Source organism: Rutidosis leptorrhynchoides, chromosome 8 (assembly GCF_046630445.1).
Source record: "Rutidosis leptorrhynchoides isolate AG116_Rl617_1_P2 chromosome 8, CSIRO_AGI_Rlap_v1, whole genome shotgun sequence".
NCBI lineage: Eukaryota > Viridiplantae > Streptophyta > Magnoliopsida > Asterales > Asteraceae > Rutidosis > Rutidosis leptorrhynchoides.
The window spans coordinates 111,540,777-111,559,656 of record NC_092340.1 but is presented as its reverse complement, the minus strand read 5'-3'; the positions used below and the strand labels follow the sequence as shown (position 1 = coordinate 111,559,656).

At 35.2% G+C, this 18,880-nt stretch overlaps 1 protein-coding gene across 1 annotated transcript; it reads left to right on the top strand.

The window, feature by feature from the left end:
* The first annotated feature begins 2,554 nt into the window (after positions 1 to 2,554).
* LOC139863741 (uncharacterized) lies at positions 2,555 to 18,174 on the top strand. Its single transcript, XM_071852347.1, has 6 exons — positions 2,555 to 3,112; positions 3,205 to 3,531; positions 3,631 to 4,080; positions 16,706 to 17,241; positions 17,310 to 17,547; positions 17,650 to 18,174. Exons 1-6 carry the CDS (start codon positions 2,555 to 2,557, stop codon positions 18,172 to 18,174), a joined length of 2,634 nt encoding a protein of 877 aa, XP_071708448.1.
* The last annotated feature ends 706 nt before the right edge of the window (positions 18,175 to 18,880 follow it).

Genomic DNA, 18,880 nt, shown 5'->3' with positions numbered 1-18,880 from the left:
CTAGGAGAGAGTTCAAAAAAAAAATTTTGTTTACTTATTTACTTGTATTACTTCACTTCATTTTCTCACACACATACTTACACTTTTCCCTCAACTTTCTCTCATCTCTTTCTCTCAAAACTTGGTAAGTAATAAACCTTGTTCTTCTTCTTTTCTTCCATAAAAACCGAATTCCATATCATCATCATTCTACTTGATTTGTTACTTGTTACTTGTTTATGTTAAAGATCAAGTTTTCTAACTTGTATCTTCATGTAATCTTGGTTACTTTCATCTTTGTTTGATGAAGAACCAAGAACAAGGATCTAAATTCTATAACTTATGGTTCTACACTTAAAATGTTGTAAGATTTAAAGTTCATAAGCTTTTTAATTATACTTGTGTTCATGTTTTGTAGACTTAAATCCTAAGATCCAAACTTTGATTTGAATCTTCCTAAGTATGAAACAAACATGAACATAATACTTGTACTTTAGTTTAATTCTTTCTTTTGTGAGTACTTTAAAGTTGTGATGTTGTTAATTTGGTCAAGTATTACTAGTTAATCTTGATCTCATATTTCTTGAAACTAAAAGTTAACTTTGTAAGTTCAAGAACTTGGAAGTATAACTTTCTAGTTATAACTTCATACACTTGTGTTGGATCTAAGTTTCTATAGCTTATGGTCTTCCAAATTTGTTGTAAACAAGAGCTTATAAGCTTATATACATGTTACAAGTTGAAAATCTAAGTTTCATAACTTATGGTTTCATTAAAGTGTAGATCCAAGTTTTGTAACTTAGGGTCTAACTTAAGAACACTAGATCTAGACTTTCTAGTCTAGGATCTTTAAGATATAGCTAAGATCTAAGTTCTACAACTTATGATCTTGATTATTTAGTTTACTTTCAAGTTTGCAGCTTAATATTACTTTTATAACTCATGTATTTGTCGGATCTAAGATCTTGATGTAACTTTGGTTCATCAACCTACTTACAACACTTAAATGAGTTGTGCTACTTATCTTAGACTTACAATAGTGTTATGATTGTCAAACCTTGGTTAAGATGATGTAAACCCATCAACGAGTTGTACACTTGAAGCTATACGCATCAAGGATGAGAAACGTGATGAGCATCAAGCACCAAGAACCCACCGGAACACATTTCTCACTGTTTTCTGTGTCTTATCAGACAACCTGGGCTACTGTAAAGTTGATTTTCAGTTATTTCGGTTCGAGTAGATAATTTTCCGTTTAGACCTCGTCTTAATCCGAGTTACGGTTTAGGATCTATGGCCTCTCGAAATTCACTACACCCAATTAACGTTGTGCTGAAATTTCTGACCTACTCGCACTTAAACCGTCACCACGGTCAAATGAAGATGAGTTTGGTTCTGGAAATTGGTCAATATCTATGGGACTCATATACGGAGCCATGGCCACTAGTATCACCTCATTGCAGTTTGTATAGAGGTCGTGGCGACTGAACGAAGTCAGCCCTTGTTTCAAACCCTAGTCTTGACTTAAAGCTTACTTTACACTTTTGTTTAATGATGAATGATGATGGTACTTAAGACCTAATTTACATACTTTTAAACCTTTGGGAACGATTTACTGACTTAGTAACTTTTGACCTAGGTTGAGGACCTTTCGGACCAACCACTTGCTTACTTTTCCCGCGTGTCGACTTTTACTACTTTCCACTGTGAGTTATAGCATCCCTTTTTACTTTAACTATTTTGGGAACGGAGAATACATGCGCATTTTACGTTTTACATACTAGGCACGAGTACTTAAACTTTATATATGTGTAGGTTATACAACGGCATAAACTTTCCCCTTAGCTCGGTAACGTTTAGTCATTGGTCTTTGAACCGGTGAATACGAATCTTAGATATGGATCCATAGGGTTTGACATCCCCACTCGGGCTAGTAGCGCTAGCATTTAAAGGGTGTTTAATACTTCGTAAACATACGCACTCGCCAAGTGTACTTTTAGGGGGTGTTATTTACGTTAAGTTAGTTACCAAGTGCCCACGGTTATACATATACTTTTCATACTGTTTTGAAACGCTGTTTGAAGCACTGAAATCTCGTGGCCTACCTTACATTACTGTTATACTTAAACTATAGCTCACCAACCTTTGTGTTGACATTTTTAAGAATGTTTTTCTCCGGTGCTTAAGGTTTGATTGCTTCCGCTGTAGTTGCCATGCTTTGTAGACTCCCACTGCGCTTATTAGAGATGTCTTCGCATGAAACGTTTATTTTGCATTCAAACTTTATTACTTTTAGAACAATGATTTGTAACGACCTATGGGTCACGTACTATTATTAATGCCTTCTATTCGTAGAAGCACACTTTCGTATGTTAAACATTTGACGTTGGTTAAGACGTCACCTATATTCATGAATGCAAACTTATTTTAAAACCGCATATAGTATTTGACCTTGTAATGATCATGTTATTGATGATTCGTACACTATGGTTTTGTACAGGGCATCACATCTTCCTTGGTAGAAATCTCTTTGGGTGTTAATCGTTTCACATAGAGAACCAAAGCGGGCAACAAGATGAGTAAGCTAGATCGTTTCTTTGTGTCTAATAACATCTTAGATTCGATTGAACATCTCAAAGGTATTGTTCTTCCTAGAGGGCGTTCGGACCATGCTCCTTTATTGCTTTATAAGGAGAAGGTCGATTTCGGCACAACGGCTTTTAAGTTATTTTCTTCATGGCTTGCACGTCCAGGTTTTGACAATGTTGTTAAAGAGACTTGGGTGAATATTGTTCCAGATGGATCAGATAATTCGATTATGGCCAAGTTAAAAGTTTTAAAATCTAAACTGAAGGTTTGGAATAAGGATTTGTTATATTCTGATGCGTCTAGAATTCAGCAGATCATGTTGCTTATAGTTGTTCTTGACTCAAAGATTGATGATACTTCGATAACAGAATCCGATCTTCAAGAACGGGTCAACCTGTTAAAGGAAGTTGATGAGTTAAAATCTTTAAAAGATCAAGATTTGTTACAAAAATCCCGGATTAATTGGGATATTGAAGGGGATGAAAATTCCAAGTTTTTTCATTGTTCTTTGAAAAGTAGACGAGCTCAACAAGCGATTCAAGGAGTCTTAATAAATGGCGTCTGGATATCGGATCCAAACGATATCAAGGAGCAGTTCTTTGAATTTTTAAAAAAAATTTTAACGAACTTGATCAGAGGTCACAGCTCCTTTCGATTGCTCCTGAAGCGATTCTTTCTTTTGATGATGCAAGTTCTATTGATCGGGATGTTATGAATGAGGAGATAAAAGATGCAGTGTGGGATTGTGGTAGTTCCAAATCTCCAGGGCCTGATGGTTTTTCTTTTCTGTTTATAAAGGCTTATTGGGATTTGTTACAACATGACATTTGCTCTACTGTTCGTGATTTCTTCCATACAGCAAAGATGCCTACAGGTGCGAATTCAGCATTTGTTTCTCTTATCCCTAAGGTTAGTAATCCAGTTCTTATTAATGATTTCAGACCTATTTCATTGATTGGAGTGGTATACAAGATAATTGCTAAGATTTTAACTAACCGAATGACTGGTATTATTAGTAAAATAATAAGTCCGGTTCAATCTGCTTTTATCGCTGAGAGATAGATTTTAGATGGTCCTCTTATTCTCAGTGCGGTGATCTCTTGGTACAAGAAGAGAAATCAACAAATGCTTTTATTTAAGGTCGATTTTGAGAAGGCATACGATTCCGTTAACTGGGAGTATTTAAACTTTATGTTATCTTCTCTTGGTTTCAGTAATAAATGGTGTAGGTGGATCAATGGGTGCTTAAATTCGGCTAGATCGTCGATTCTTATTAATGGAAGTCCAACTAAAGAATTCCCGATTAAGAGAGGTCTTCGTCAAGGAGATCCGTTAAGTCCCTTTTTATTCATCATAGTCATGGAGGGACTGCATTTGGCTTTTAATAAAGCGGTTTCCTCTAACTTAATTCATGGAATTAATATTGGTGGTAACATTGCTTTATCTCATCTTATATATGCCGATGACGTTATTATTATGTCTCGTTGGAGTAGAGATGATTTGGAGAACATTGTGCGTGTCCTATGAAATGTCCCGTTCTTATTGATTAAAAACGTTCCATATTAATTGATTTCGTTGCGAGGTTTTGACCTCTATATGAGACGTTTTTCAAAGATTGCATTCATTTTAAAACAAACCATAACCTTTATTTCATCAATAAAGGTTTAAAAAAAAACTTTACGTAGATTATCAAATAATGATAATCTAAAATATCCTGTTTACACACGACCATTACATAATGGTTTACAATACAAATATGTTACAACAAAATAAGTTTCTTGAATGCAGTTTTTACACAATATCATACAAGCATGGACTCCAAATCTTGTCCTTATTTAAGTATGCGACAGCGGAAGCTCTTAATAATCACCTGAGAATAAACATGCTTAAAACGTCAACAAAAATGTTGGTGAGTTATAGGTTTAACCTATATATATCAAATCATAATAATAGACCACAAGATTTCTTATTTCAATACACATCCCATACATAGAGATAAAAATCATTCATATGGTGAACACCTGGTAACCGACATTAACAAGATGCATAAATAAGAATATCCCCATCATTCCGGGACACCCTTCGGATATGATATAAATTTCGAAGTACTAAAGCATCCGGTACTTTGGATGGGGTTTGTTAGGCCCAATAGATCTATCTTTAGGATTCGCGTCAATTAGGGTGTCTGTTCCCTAATTCTTAGATTACCAGACTTAATAAAAAGGGGCATATTTGATTTCGATAATTCAACCATAGAATGTAGTTTCACGTACTTGTGTCTATTTTGTAAATCATTTATAAAACCTGCATGTATTCTCATCCCAAAAATATTAGATTTTAAAAGCGGGACTATAACTCACTTTCACAGATTTTTACTTCGTCGGGAAGTAAGACTTGGCCACTGGTTGATTCACGAACCTATAACAATATATACATATATATCAAAGTATGTTCAAAATATATTTACAACACTTTTAATATATTTTGATGTTTTAAGTTTATTAAGTCAGCTGTCCTCGTTAGTAACCTACAACTAGTTGTCCACAGTTAGATGTACAGAAATAAATCGATAAATATTATCTTGAATCAATCCACGACCCAGTGTATACGTATCTCAGTATTGATCACAACTCAAACTATATATATTTTGGAATCAACCTCAACCCTGTATAGCTAACTCCAACATTCACATATAGAGTGTCTATGGTTGTTCCGAAATATATATAGATGTGTCGACATGATAGGTCGAAACATTGTATACGTGTCTATGGTATCTCAAGATTACATAATATACAATACAAGTTGATTAAGTTATGGTTGGAATAGATTTGTTACCAATTTTCACGTAGCTAAAATGAGAAAAATTATCCAATCTTGTTTTACCCATAACTTCTTCATTTTAAATCCGTTTTGAGTGAATCAAATTGCTATGGTTTCATATTGAACTATATTTTATGAATCTAAACAGAAAAAGTATAGGTTTATAGTCGGAAAAATAAGTTACAAGTCGTTTTTGTAAAGGTAGTCATTTCAGTCGAAAGAACGACGTCTAGATGACCATTTTAGAAAACATACTTCCACTTTGAGTTTAACCATAATTTTTGGATATAGTTTCATGTTTATAATAAAAATTATTTTCTCAGAATAAAAACTTTTAAATCAAAGTTTATCATAGTTTTTAATTAACTAACCCAAAACAGCCCGCGGTGTTACTACGACGGCGTAAATCCGGTTTTACGGTGTTTTTCGTGTTTCCAGGTTTTAAATCATTAAGTTAGCATATAATATAGATATAGAACATGTGTTTAGTTGATTTTAAAAGTCAAGTTAGAAGGATTAACTTTTGTTTGCGAACAAGTTTAGAATTAACTAAACTATGTTCTAGTGATTACAAGTTTAAACCTTCGAATAAGATAGCTTTATATGTATGAATCGAATGATGTTATGAACATCATTACTACCTTAATTTCCTTGGATAAACCTACTGTAAGAGAGAAAAATGGATCTAGCTTCAATGGATCCTTGGATGGCTCGAAGTTCTTGAAGCAGAATCATGACACGAAAACAAGTTCAAGTAAGATCATCACTTGAAATAAGATTGTTATAGTTATAGAAATTGAACCAAAATTTGAATATGATTATTACCTTGTATTAGAATGATAACCTACTGTAAGAAACAAAGATTTCTTGAGGTTGGATGATCACCTTACAAGATTGGAAGTGAGCTAGCAAACTTGAAAGTATTCTTGATTTTATGAAACTAGAACTTTTGGAATTTATGAAGAACACTTAGAACTTGAAGATAGAACTTGAGAGAGATCAATTAGATGAAGAAAATTGAAGAATGAAAGTGTTTGTATGTGTTTTTGGTCATTGGTGTATGGATTAGATATAAAGGATATGTAATTTTGTTTTCATGTAAATAAATCATGAATGATTACTCATATTTTTGTAATTTTATGAGATATTTCATGCTAGTTGCCAAATGATGGTTCCCACATGTGTTAGGTGACTCACATGGGCTGCTAAGAGCTGATAATTGGAGTGTATATACCAATAGTACATACATCTAAAAGCTGTGTATTGTACGAGTACGAATACGGGTGCATACGAGTAGAATTGTTGATGAAACTGAACGAGGATGTAATTGTAAGCATTTTTGTTAAGTACAAGTATTTTGATAAGTGTATTGAAGTCTTTCGAAAGTATATAAATACATATTAAAACACTACATGTATATACATTTTAACTGAGTCGTTAAGTCATCGTTAGTCGTTACATGTAAATGTTGTTTTGAAACCTTTAGGTTAACGATCTTGTTAAATATTGTTAACCCAATGTTTATAATATCAAAAGAGATTTTAAATTATTATATTATCATGATATTATGATGTACGAATATCTCTTAATATGATATATATACATTAAATGTCGTTACAACGATAATCGTTACATATATGTCTCGTTTCAAAATCATTAAGTTAGTAGTCTTGTTTTTACATATGTAGTTCATTGTTAATATACTTAATGATATGTTTAAATATCATAATATAATGTTAACTATATATATAACCATATATATGTCATCATATAGTTTTTACAAGTTTTAACGTTCGTGAATCACCGGTCAACTTGGGTGGTCAATTGTCTATATGAAACCTATTTCAATTAATCAAGTCTTAACAAGTTTGATTGCTTAACATGTTGGAAACATTTAATCATGTAAATATCAATCTCAATTAATATATATAAACATGGAAAAGTTCGGGTCACTACAGTACCTACCCGTTAAATAAATTTCGTCCCGAAATTTTAAGCTGTTGAAGGTGTTGACGAATCTTCTGGAAATAGATGCGGGTATTTCTTCTTCATCTGATCTTCATGCTCCCAGGTGAACTCGGGTCCTCTATGAGCATTCCATCGAACCTTAACAATTGGTATCTTGTTTTGCTTAAGTCTTTTAACCTCACGATCCATTATTTCGACGGGTTCTTCGATGAATTGGAGTTTTTCGTTGATTTGGATTTCATCTAACGGAATAGTGAGATCTTCTTTAGCAAAACATTTCTTCAAATTCGAGACGTGGAAAGTGTTATGTACAGCCGCGAGTTGTTGAGGTAACTCAAGTCGGTAAGCTACTGGTCCGACACGATCAATAATCTTGAATGGTCCAATATACCTTGGATTTAATTTCCCTCGTTTACCAAATCGAACAACGCCTTTCCAATGTGCAACTTTAAGCATGACCATCTCTCCAATTTTAAATTCTATATCTTTTCTTTTAATGTCAGCGTAGCTCTTTTGTCGACTTTGGGCGGTTTTCAACCGTTGTTGAATTTGAATGATCTTCTCGGTAGTTTCTTGTATAATCTCCGGACTCGTAATCTGTCTATCCCCCACTTCACTCCAACAAATCGGAGACCTGCACTTTCTACCATAAAGTGCTTCAAACGGCGCCATCTCAATGCTTGAATGGTAGCTGTTGTTGTAGGAAAATTCTGCTAATGGTAGATGTCGATCCTAACTGTTTCCGAAATCAATAACACATGCTCGTAGCATGTCTTCAAGCGTTTGTATCGTCCTTTCACTCTGCCCATCAGTTTGTGGATGATAGGCAGTACTCATGTCTAGACGAGTTCCTAATGCTTGCTGTAATGTCTGCCAGAATCTTGAAATAAATCTGCCATCCCTATCAGAGATAATAGAGATTGGTATTCCATGTCTGGAGACGAATTCCTTCAAATACAGTCGTGCTAACTTCTCCATCTTGTCATCTTCTCTTATTGGCAGGAAGTGTGCTGATTTGGTGAGACGATCAACTATTACCCAAATAGTATCAAAACCACTTGCAGTCCTTGGCAATTTAGTGATGAAATCCATGGTAATCTTTTCCCATTTCCATTCCGGGATTTCGGGTTGTTGAAGTAGACCTGATGGTTTCTGATGCTCAGCTTTGACCTTAGAACACGTCAAACATTCTCCCACGTATTTAGCAACATCGGCTTTCATACCCGGCCACCAAAAATGTTTCTTGAGATCCTTGTACATCTTCCCCGTTCCAGGATGTATTGAGTATCTGGTTTTATGAGCTTCTCTAAGTACCATTTCTCTCATATCTCCAAATTTTGGTACCCAAATCCTTTCAGCCCTATACCGGGTTCCGTCTTCCCGAATATTAAGATGCTTCTCCGATCCTTTGGGTATTTCATCCTTTAAATTTCCCTCTTTTAAAACTCCTTGTTGCGCCTCCTTTATTTCAGTAGTAAAGTTATTATGAATCATTATATTCATAGATTTTACTCGAATGGGTTCTCTGTCCTTCCTGTTCAAGGCATCGGCTACCACATTTGCCTTCCCCGGGTGGTAACGAATCTCAAAGTCGTAATCATTCAATAATTCAATCCACCTACGCTGCCTCATATTCAGTTGTTTCTGATTAAATATGTGTTGAAGACTTTTGTGGTCGGTATATATAATACTTTTGACCCCATATAAGTAGTGCCTCCAAGTCTTTAATGCAAAAACAACCGCGCCTAATTCCAAATCATGCGTCGTATAATTTTGTTCGTGAATCTTCAATTGTCTAGACGCATAAGCAATCACCTTCGTTCGTTGCATTAATACACAACCAAGACCTTGCTTTGATGCATCACAATAAATCACAAAATCATCATTCCCTTCAGGCAATGACAATATAGGTGCCGTAGTTAGCTTTTTCTTCAATAACTGAAACGCTTTCTCTTGTTCATCATTCCATTCAAATTTCTTCCCTTTATGCGTTAATGCAGTCAAGGCTTTTGCTATTCTGGAAAAGTCTTGGATGAACCTTCTGTAGTAACCAGCTAGTCCTAAAAACTGGCGTATGTGTTTCGGAGTTTTTGGGGTTTCCCACTTTTCAACAGTTTCTATCTTTGCCGGATCCACCTTAATACCTTCTTTGTTCACTATGTGACCGAGGAATTGAACTTCTTCCAACCAAAATGCACACTTTGAAAACTTAGCGTACAATTCTTCCTTCCTCAATACTTCTAACACCTTTCTCAAATGTTCACCGTGTTCTTGGTCATTCTTTGAGTAAATAAGTATGTCATCAATGAAAACAATGACAAACTTGTCAAGGTATGGTCCACACACTCAGTTCATAAGGTCCATGAACACAGCTGGTGCATTAGTTAAACCAAACGGCATGACCATAAACTCGTAATGACCGTAACGTGTTCTGAAAGCAGTCTTTGGAATATCATCTTCTTTCACCCGCATTTGATGATACCCGGAACGTAAGTCAATCTTTGAATAAACAGACGAGCCTTGTAGTTGATCAAATAAGTCGTCGATTCTCGGTAGTGGGTAGCGGTTCTTGATGGTAAGTTTGTTCAACTCTCGGTAGTTGATACACAACCTGAATGTACCATCTTTCTTCTTGACAAACAAAACAGGAGCTCCCCACGGTGATGTGCTTGGTCGAATGAAACCACGCTCTAAAAGTTCTTGTAATTGGCTTTGCAGTTCTTTCATCTCGCTGGGTGCGAGTCTGTAAGGAGCACGAGCTATTGGTGCAGCTCCTGGTACAAGATCTATTTGAAATTCAACGGATCGATGTGGGGGTAATCCCGGTAATTCTTTCGGAAATACATCGGGAAATTCTTTTGCAATGGGAACATCATTGATGCTCTTTTCTTCAGTTTGTACTTTCTCGACGTGTGCTAGAACAGCATAGCAACCTTTTCTTATTAGTTTTTGTGCCTTCAAATTACTAATAAGATGTAGCTTCGTGTTGCCCTTTTCTCCGTACACCATTAAGGGTTTTCCTTTTTCTCGTATAATGCGAATTGCATTTTTGTAACAAACGATCTCTGCTTTCACTTCTTTCAACCAGTCCATACCGATTATCACATCAAAACTCCCTAACTCTACTGGTATCAAATCAATCTTAAATGTTTCGCTAACCAGTTTAATTTCTCGATTCCGACATATATTATCTGCTGAAATTAATTTACCATTTGCTAATTCGAGTAAAAATTTACTATCCAAAGGCGTCAATGGACAACTTAATTTAGCACAAAAATCTCTACTCATATAGCTTCTATCCGCACCCGAATCAAATAAAACGTAAGCAGATTTATTGTCAATAAGAAACGTACCCGTAACAAGCTCCGGGTCTTCCTGTGCCTCTGCCGCATTAATATTGAAAACTCTTCCGCGGCCTTGTCCATTCGTGTTCTCCTGGTTCGGGCAATTTCTAATAATGTGGCCCGGTTTTCCACATTTATAACAAACTACATTGGCATAACTTGCTCCGAAACTACTTGCTCCGCCATTACTCGTTCCGACACCATTTGTTCCTTTCGTTCTATTAACCCCTGGTCCGTAGACCTCACACTTCGCCGCGCTATGACCATTTCTTTTACACTTGTTGCAAAATTTGGTGCAGAACCCCGAGTGATACTTTTCACACCTTTGGCATAGCTGCTTCTGATTGTTGTTGTTGTTGCGGTTATTATTGTTGTTGGGATGATTGTTGTAGTTGCTGTTGTTGTTGTTGTTGTTGTTGGGTCGTTTGTTGTAGTTGCGATTGATGTTGCGATTGTTGGGATAATTGTTGCGATTATTGTTGTAATTGCTGTTGTTATTGTATTGGTGATTCTTATCACCGTTTCCTCCCACTTTCTTTTGACTTGCTTCACATTGGCCTCTTCAGCAGTCTGTTCTTTAATTCTTTCTTCAATCTGGTTCACTAGTTTGTGAGCCATTCTACATGCCTGTTGTATAGAGGTGGGCTCGTGTGAACTTATATCTTCTTGGATTCTTTCCGGTAATCCTTTCACAAACGCGTCAATCTTCTCTTCCTCATCTTCGAATGCTCCCGGACACAATAGGCACAATTCTGTGAATCGTCTTTCGTATGTGGTAATATCAAATCCTTGGGTTCGTAACCCTCTAAGTTCTGTCTTGAGCTTATTGACCTCGGTTCTGGGACGGTACTTCTCGTTCATCAAGTGCTTGAATGCTGACCACGGTAGTGCGTACGCATCATCTTGTCCCACTTGCTCTAGATAGGTATTCCACCATGTTAATGCAGAACTTGTGAAGGTATGCGTAGCGTACTTCACTTTGTCCTCTTCAGTACACTTACTTATGGCAAACACCGATTCGACCTTCTCAGTCCACCGTTTCAATCCGATCGGTCCTTCGGTTCCATCAAATTCCAAAGGTTTGCAGGCAGTGAATTCTTTGTAGGTGCATCCTACACGATTTCCTGAACTGCCAGATACAAGGTTATTGTTGGTATGTAGCGCAGCCTGTACCGCGGCTATGTTTGAAGCTAGAAAAGTACGGAATTCCTCTTCATTCATATTCACGGTGTGTCGAGTAGTCGGTGCCATTTCCTTCAAAATAGTTAAATGGAACAAGTTAATCATACAGAATATTAAGAGTAGTTAATAGTATTTCGTAGCATAATATGAACTCATTTATAAAAGCTTTTTCTTCATATTAGCATTTTATAAGTTTAAATTCGGGTAGTACCTACCCATTAAGTTCATACTTAGTAGCTAATATACAATTCAACTACTACAATTCTATATGAAAAACTGATTGTATTAATATTTCACGTTCAAACTTTTATACAATATTTTACAAACTTACAATACCGCTTATTTTACATAAAGCATGAAATATAGCACACAATAACTTTGATAAAAGATAGTTGTGAAGATAATTCTAGCTAGTACACAAGTCGTTCAGCAAAGGCAATAAAGACACGTAATTCATACGTCCAGAAACAAGTCATGCATTCTGGTTTTACTAGGACTACTTCCCATCCTTGGTCTTGTGGAACATAACCGTTATGGCCGTTGATAAGACAGCGTGTTGTAACGTCGTCAAAGGGACGAGGGTTACGTAATGACCAACAGTCTCGTAATAACCTAAAAACCTCATTTCTTATCCCAATTACCGACTCCGTTACTTGTGGGAACGTTTTGTTTAATAGTTGTAGCCCGATGTTCTTGTTCTCACTTTGGTGAGAAGCGAACATTACTAACCCGTAAGCATAACATGCTTCTTTATGTTGCATGTTAGCCGCTTTTTCTAAATCACGAAGTCCTATATTCGGATACATTGAGTCAAAATAATTTCTTAACCCGTTGCGTAAAATAGCATTTGGGTTCCCCGCAATATATGCGTCAAAGTAAACACATCGTAACTTATGGATTTCCCAATGTGATATCCCCCATCTTCCGAACGAAAGCCTTTTATAAACCAAGGCATTCTTGGAACGTTCTTCGAATGTCTTACAAACTGATCTCGCCTTAAATAGTTGTGCCGAGGAATTCTGACCGACTCTAGACAAGATTTCATCAATCATGTCTCCGGGTAGGTCTCTTAAAATATTGGGTTGTCTATCCATTTTGTGTTTTTATACTCTAAAATAGACAAGAGTTAGATTCATAAAAAAATACTTATTAATACAAGCAATTTTTACATATATCATAAAGCATAAGCACACTATATTACATATATTACACCACACGAATATAACTATCTTATTCCGACTCGCTCGTTTCTTCTTGTTCGGTTTTGGTTCGTTTTGCCAAGTTTCTAGGGATATATGATGTTCCCCTAATACGAGCCGTCGTTGTCCACATTGGTTTAGAAAAACCTGGTGGTTTAGAGGTTCCCGGGTCATTGTTACAACTTAAGGACTTCGGGGGTTGACGATACATATAAAGTTCATCGGGGTTGGAATTAGATTTCTCTATTTTTATGCCCTTTCCCTTATTATTTTCTTTTGCCTTTTTAAATTCAGTTGGGGTAATTTCTATAACATCATCGGAATTCTCGTCGGAATCCGATTCATCGGAGAATTGGTAATCCTCCCAATATTTTGCTTCCTTGGTGGAAACACCATTGACCATAATTAACCTTGGTCGGTTGGTTGAGGATTCTCTTTTACTTAACCGTTTTATTATTTCCCCCATCGGTTCTATTTCTTCTTCCGGTTCCGATTCTTCTTCCGGTTCTGATTCTTCTTCCGGTTCCGACTCTTCTTCCGGTTCCTCTTCGGGAACTTGTGAATCAGTCCACGAATCATTCCAATTTACATTTGACTCTTCATTATTATTAGGTGAGTCAATGGGACTTGTTCTAGAGGTAGACATCTATCACATAATATCAAACACGTTAAGAGATTAATATATCACATAATATTCATATGTTAAAAATATATAGTTTCCAACAAAAATGTTAAGCAATCATTTTTAAAGAAAACACGGTCGAAGTCCAGACTCACTAATGCATCCTAACAAACTCGATAAGACACACTAATGCAAATTTTCTGGTTCTCTAAGACCAACACTCGGATACCAACTGAAATGTCCCGTTCTTATTGATTAAAAACGTTCCATATTAATTGATTTCGTTGCGAGGTTTTGACCTCTATATGAGACGTTTTTCAAAGACTGCATTCATTTTAAAACAAACCATAACCTTTATTTCATCAATAAAGGTTTAAAAAAAAACTTTACGTAGATTATCAAATAATGATAATCTAAAATATCCTGTTTACACACGACCATTACATAATGGTTTATAATACAAATATGTTACAACAAAATAAATTTCTTGAATGCAGTTTTTACACAATATCATACAAGCATGGACTCCAAATCTTGTCCTTATTTAAATATGCGACAGCGGAAGCTCTTAATAATCACCTGAGAATAAACATGCTTAAAACGTCAACAAAAATGTTGGTGAGTTATAGGTTTAACCTATATATATCAAATCATAATAATAGACCACAAGATTTCTTATTTCAATACACATCCCATACATAGAGATAAAAATCATTCATATGGTGAACACCTGGTAACCGACATTAACAAGATGCATAAATAAGAATATCCCCATCATTCCGGGACACCCTTCGGATATGATATAAATTTCGAAGTACTAAAGCATCCGGTACTTTGGATGGGGTTTGTTAGGCCCTGTATAGCTAACTCCAACATTCACATATAGAGTGTCTATGGTTGTTCCGAAATATATATAGATGTGTCGACATGATAGGTCGAAACATTGTATACGTGTCTATGGTATCTCAAGATTACATAATATACAATACAAGTTGATTAAGTTATGGTTGGAATAGATTTGTTACCAATTTTCACGTAGCTAAAATGAGAAAAATTATCCAATCTTGTTTTACCCATAACTTCTTCATTTTAAATCCGTTTTGAGTGAACCAAATTGCTATGGTTTCATATTGAACTATATTTTATGAATCTAAACAGAAAAAGTATAGGTTTATAGTCGGAAAAATAAGTTACAAGTCGTTTTTGTAAAGGTAGTCATTTCAGTCGAAAGAACGACGTCTAGATGACCATTTTAGAAAACATACTTCCACTTTGAGTTTAACCATAATTTTTGGATATAGTTTCATGTTTATAATAAAAATTATTTTCTCAGAATAAAAACTTTTAAATCAAAGTTTATCATAGTTTTTAATTAACTAACCCAAAACAGCCCGCGGTGTTACTACGACGGCGTAAATCCGGTTTTACGGTGTTTTTCGTGTTTCCAGGTTTTAAATCATTAAGTTAGCATATCATATAGATATAGAACATTTGTTTAGTTGATTTTAAAAGTCAAGTTAGAAGGATTAACTTTTGTTTGCGAACAAGTTTAGAATTAACTAAACTATGTTCTAGTGATTACAAGTTTAAACCTTCGAATAAGATAGCTTTATATGTATGAATCGAATGATGTTATGAACATCATTACTACCTTAATTTCCTTGGATAAACCTACTGTAAGAGAGAAAAATGGATCTAGCTTCAATGGATCCTTGGATGGCTCGAAGTTCTTGAAGCAGAATCATGACACGAAAACAAGTTCAAGTAAGATCATCACTTGAAATAAGATTGTTATAGTTATAGAAATTGAACCAAAGTTTGAATATGATTATTACCTTGTATTAGAATGATAACCTACTGTAAGAAACAAAGATTTCTTGAGGTTGGATGATCACCTTACAAGATTGGAAGTGAGCTAGCAAACTTGAAAGTATTCTTGATTTTATGAAACTAGAACTTTTGGAATTTATGAAGAACACTTAGAACTTGAAGATAGAACTTGAGAGAGATCAATTAGATGAAGAAAATTGAAGAATGAAAGTGTTTGTAGGTGTTTTTGGTCGTTGGTGTATGGATTAGATATAAAGGATATGTAATTTTGTTTTCATGTAAATAAGTCATGAATGATTACTCATATTTTTGTAATTTTATGAGATATTTCATGCTAGTTGCCAAATGATGGTTCCCACATGTGTTAGGTGACTCACATGGGCTGCTAAGAGCTGATCATTGGAGTGTATATACCAATAGTACATACATCTAAAAGCTGTGTATTGTACGAGTACGAATACGGGTGCATACGAGTAGAATTGTTGATGAAACTGAACGAGGATGTAATTGTAAGCATTTTTGTTAAGTAAAAGTATTTTGATAAGTGTATTGAAGTCTTTCAAAAGTGTATAAATACATATTAAAACACTACATGTATATACATTTTAACTGAGTCGTTAAGTCATCGTTAGTCGTTACATGTAAATGTTGTTTTGAAACCTTTAGGTTAACGATCTTGTTAAATGTTGTTAACCCAATGTTTATAATATCAAAAGAGATTTTAAATTATTATATTATCATGATATTATGATGTACGAATATCTCTTAATATGATATATATACATTAAATGTCGTTACAACGATAATCGTTACATATATGTCTCGTTTCAAAATCATTAAGTTAGTAGTCTTGTTTTTACATATGTAGTTCATTGTTAATATACTTAATGATATGTTTAATTATCATAATATAATGTTAACTATATATATAACCATATATATGTCATCATATAGTTTTTACAAGTTTTAACGTTCGTGAATCACCGGTCAACTTGGGTGGTCAATTGTCTATATGAAACCTATTTCAATTAATCAAGTCTTAACAAGTTTGATTGCTTAACATGTTGGAAACAATTAATCATGTAAATATCAATCTCAATTAATATATATAAACATGGAAAAGTTCGGGTCACTACATCCTAAAGGTTTTTTACTTGGTTTCGGGATTAAAGATTAATGTGGCGAAATCTAATGTTTTTGGTGTAGGGGTTCCTAACGAAGACGTGACCAATTTAGCTTCGATCACGGGTTGTCAAGTTGGGTCATTTCCTATGACTTATCTTGGTGTTACGGTGGGTGCTAACATGAAGTTAGTCAATCATTGGCAATATATAGTTAGTAGATTTCGAATGAAACTTTCTTCTTGGAAGGCTAATCTTCTTTCGATTGGTGGGCGGTCTACTATTGTGAAATCGGTGTTGGGGAGTCTTGCCATTTATCCTATGTCTATTTTTAAGTGTCTGGATACCGTCGTTAAATTACTGGAATCGCTTCGGGCTCAATTTTTTTGGGGCGGTCATGGAGACACTAGAAAGATTCTTTGGTTAAAATGGGATTGTGTTTTATCTTCTTATGATAAGGGCGGTCTTAACATTGGAAGTATAAAAGCTTTTAATTTATCGCTTCTTCAATTCATAAATGGCGTTGGAGATATCATAACGACGACGGGTCGCTTTGGACGCAAGTCATCAAAGCTATCCATGGTTCGGTTTTTGATTCATGTAGTGTGTTTGGTGCTTGGAAAGACATTGTTTCTGTTTGTAACTCGACGATCAGAGATGGTCTTATTCCTCCAGATGCATTACGGCTTGTTGTGGGTAATGGTAGTCGAGTTCGATTTTGGCTCGATCATTGGATCGGAAATGCTACTTTGGCTTCTCGATACAGTAAATTATTCCATTTAGAATCGAATAAAGAGGTGAAGGTGGCGGATAGATTGGTTGATAATGTGTGGAAATGGGAATGGAATCGCGACGTTATAGGCAGCAGGAATGATACTTCTCTCGAGATTTTGGTTTCGGAAATTCAACATCTTTTCTTACGTGACCAAATGGATTCGTGACAATGGTCTTTGGCTACAAACAGGTTGTTTTCTGTTAAATCAACGCGCGAACAGATTGATAAAGTTGTGCTGCCTTCGATAGAGCCTTCTACTATATGGTTTAAATCACTGCCTCGAAAGTTGAATATTTTCTTATGGCGGTTACGTCTTGATCGTCTTCCTCACAGAATTAATTTAGCTATTAAAGGTATCTCCTTACCTTCTGTTGTTTGTCCCAGATGTAACCAAAGTGGGGAAGATGCGGAGCATATCTTTTTCGAGTGTGCTAGTTCTTCAGATTTGTGGAGGTTGCTTCGGTTATGGTTGAGCTGTAATATGCCTATATTCGGTTCCTGGAACGACTTCTATTCGTGGTTTAATGGGTGGTCTTCTAATGCGGATTCTAAGTTGAAGGTGATGGTTTCGGTGGTCACTTTGCTTTGGATCATTTGGTGGTATCGTAACTGTGTGGTTTTCAATGACACTTCAGTTAATAGGAGCAATTTATTTGATTTCATTAGATTGTACTCTTTTAATTGGCTAAAAAGCAGAAGCAAATTAGTTTCTAATTGGAACTCTTGGCTTCTGAGCCCTTTGTAATTGCTAGTTTCTTGCTAGTTTGTTTCTATATATATTTTTCCGTTCAAAAAAAAATATATCCTAAGATACTGTTGATTTAGCTCCACATACTAGTGCTGAATATATGAGAATAATTTCAATGTTTATCGATAAGAATTTTACAAGATTTGAAGTAGTGTAGTCTTTTGCTCAGGCTCCTAGCTCCAGCCCTTGTAACTTATAGTTCTGATATAGGGGTCTTGTTTTATTACTTACACTCATGTGGTGATTACCAGTGACAAAGGAACGTAGGTAATTAAGTTTTTCTGTTTTGTGTATACCACTTATAACGATTAGGAGATGGTACACAACACAAAAGTAAATCAGCTAAATGCAAAGTGCAAACTCTCTCCTAATGGTTAAAACTTTGCATTTAGCTGCTTTGGTTATGTATTGTGTACTAGATAACTTTTTATAGTCTTGCAATACTGTTCTTACAGTTTTCTGCTGCAGATGTATAGAAATATATCATAAATTTTACAAGGTATCTTAGAGACAAATTATAGTAATACTGGCTATTGATTAAGACTAGTGATAGGGAAAATGATGATAAATTGATAAATTCACAACAAATGTGCATGAGATATTTGTACTGTACAAGTACCTGATGCACAATAATGGTGGATCTATCAATTTTGACGGCGGAAATATCAATTCGGCTAGGGAAAATGATTGTCTTGCAAATTTG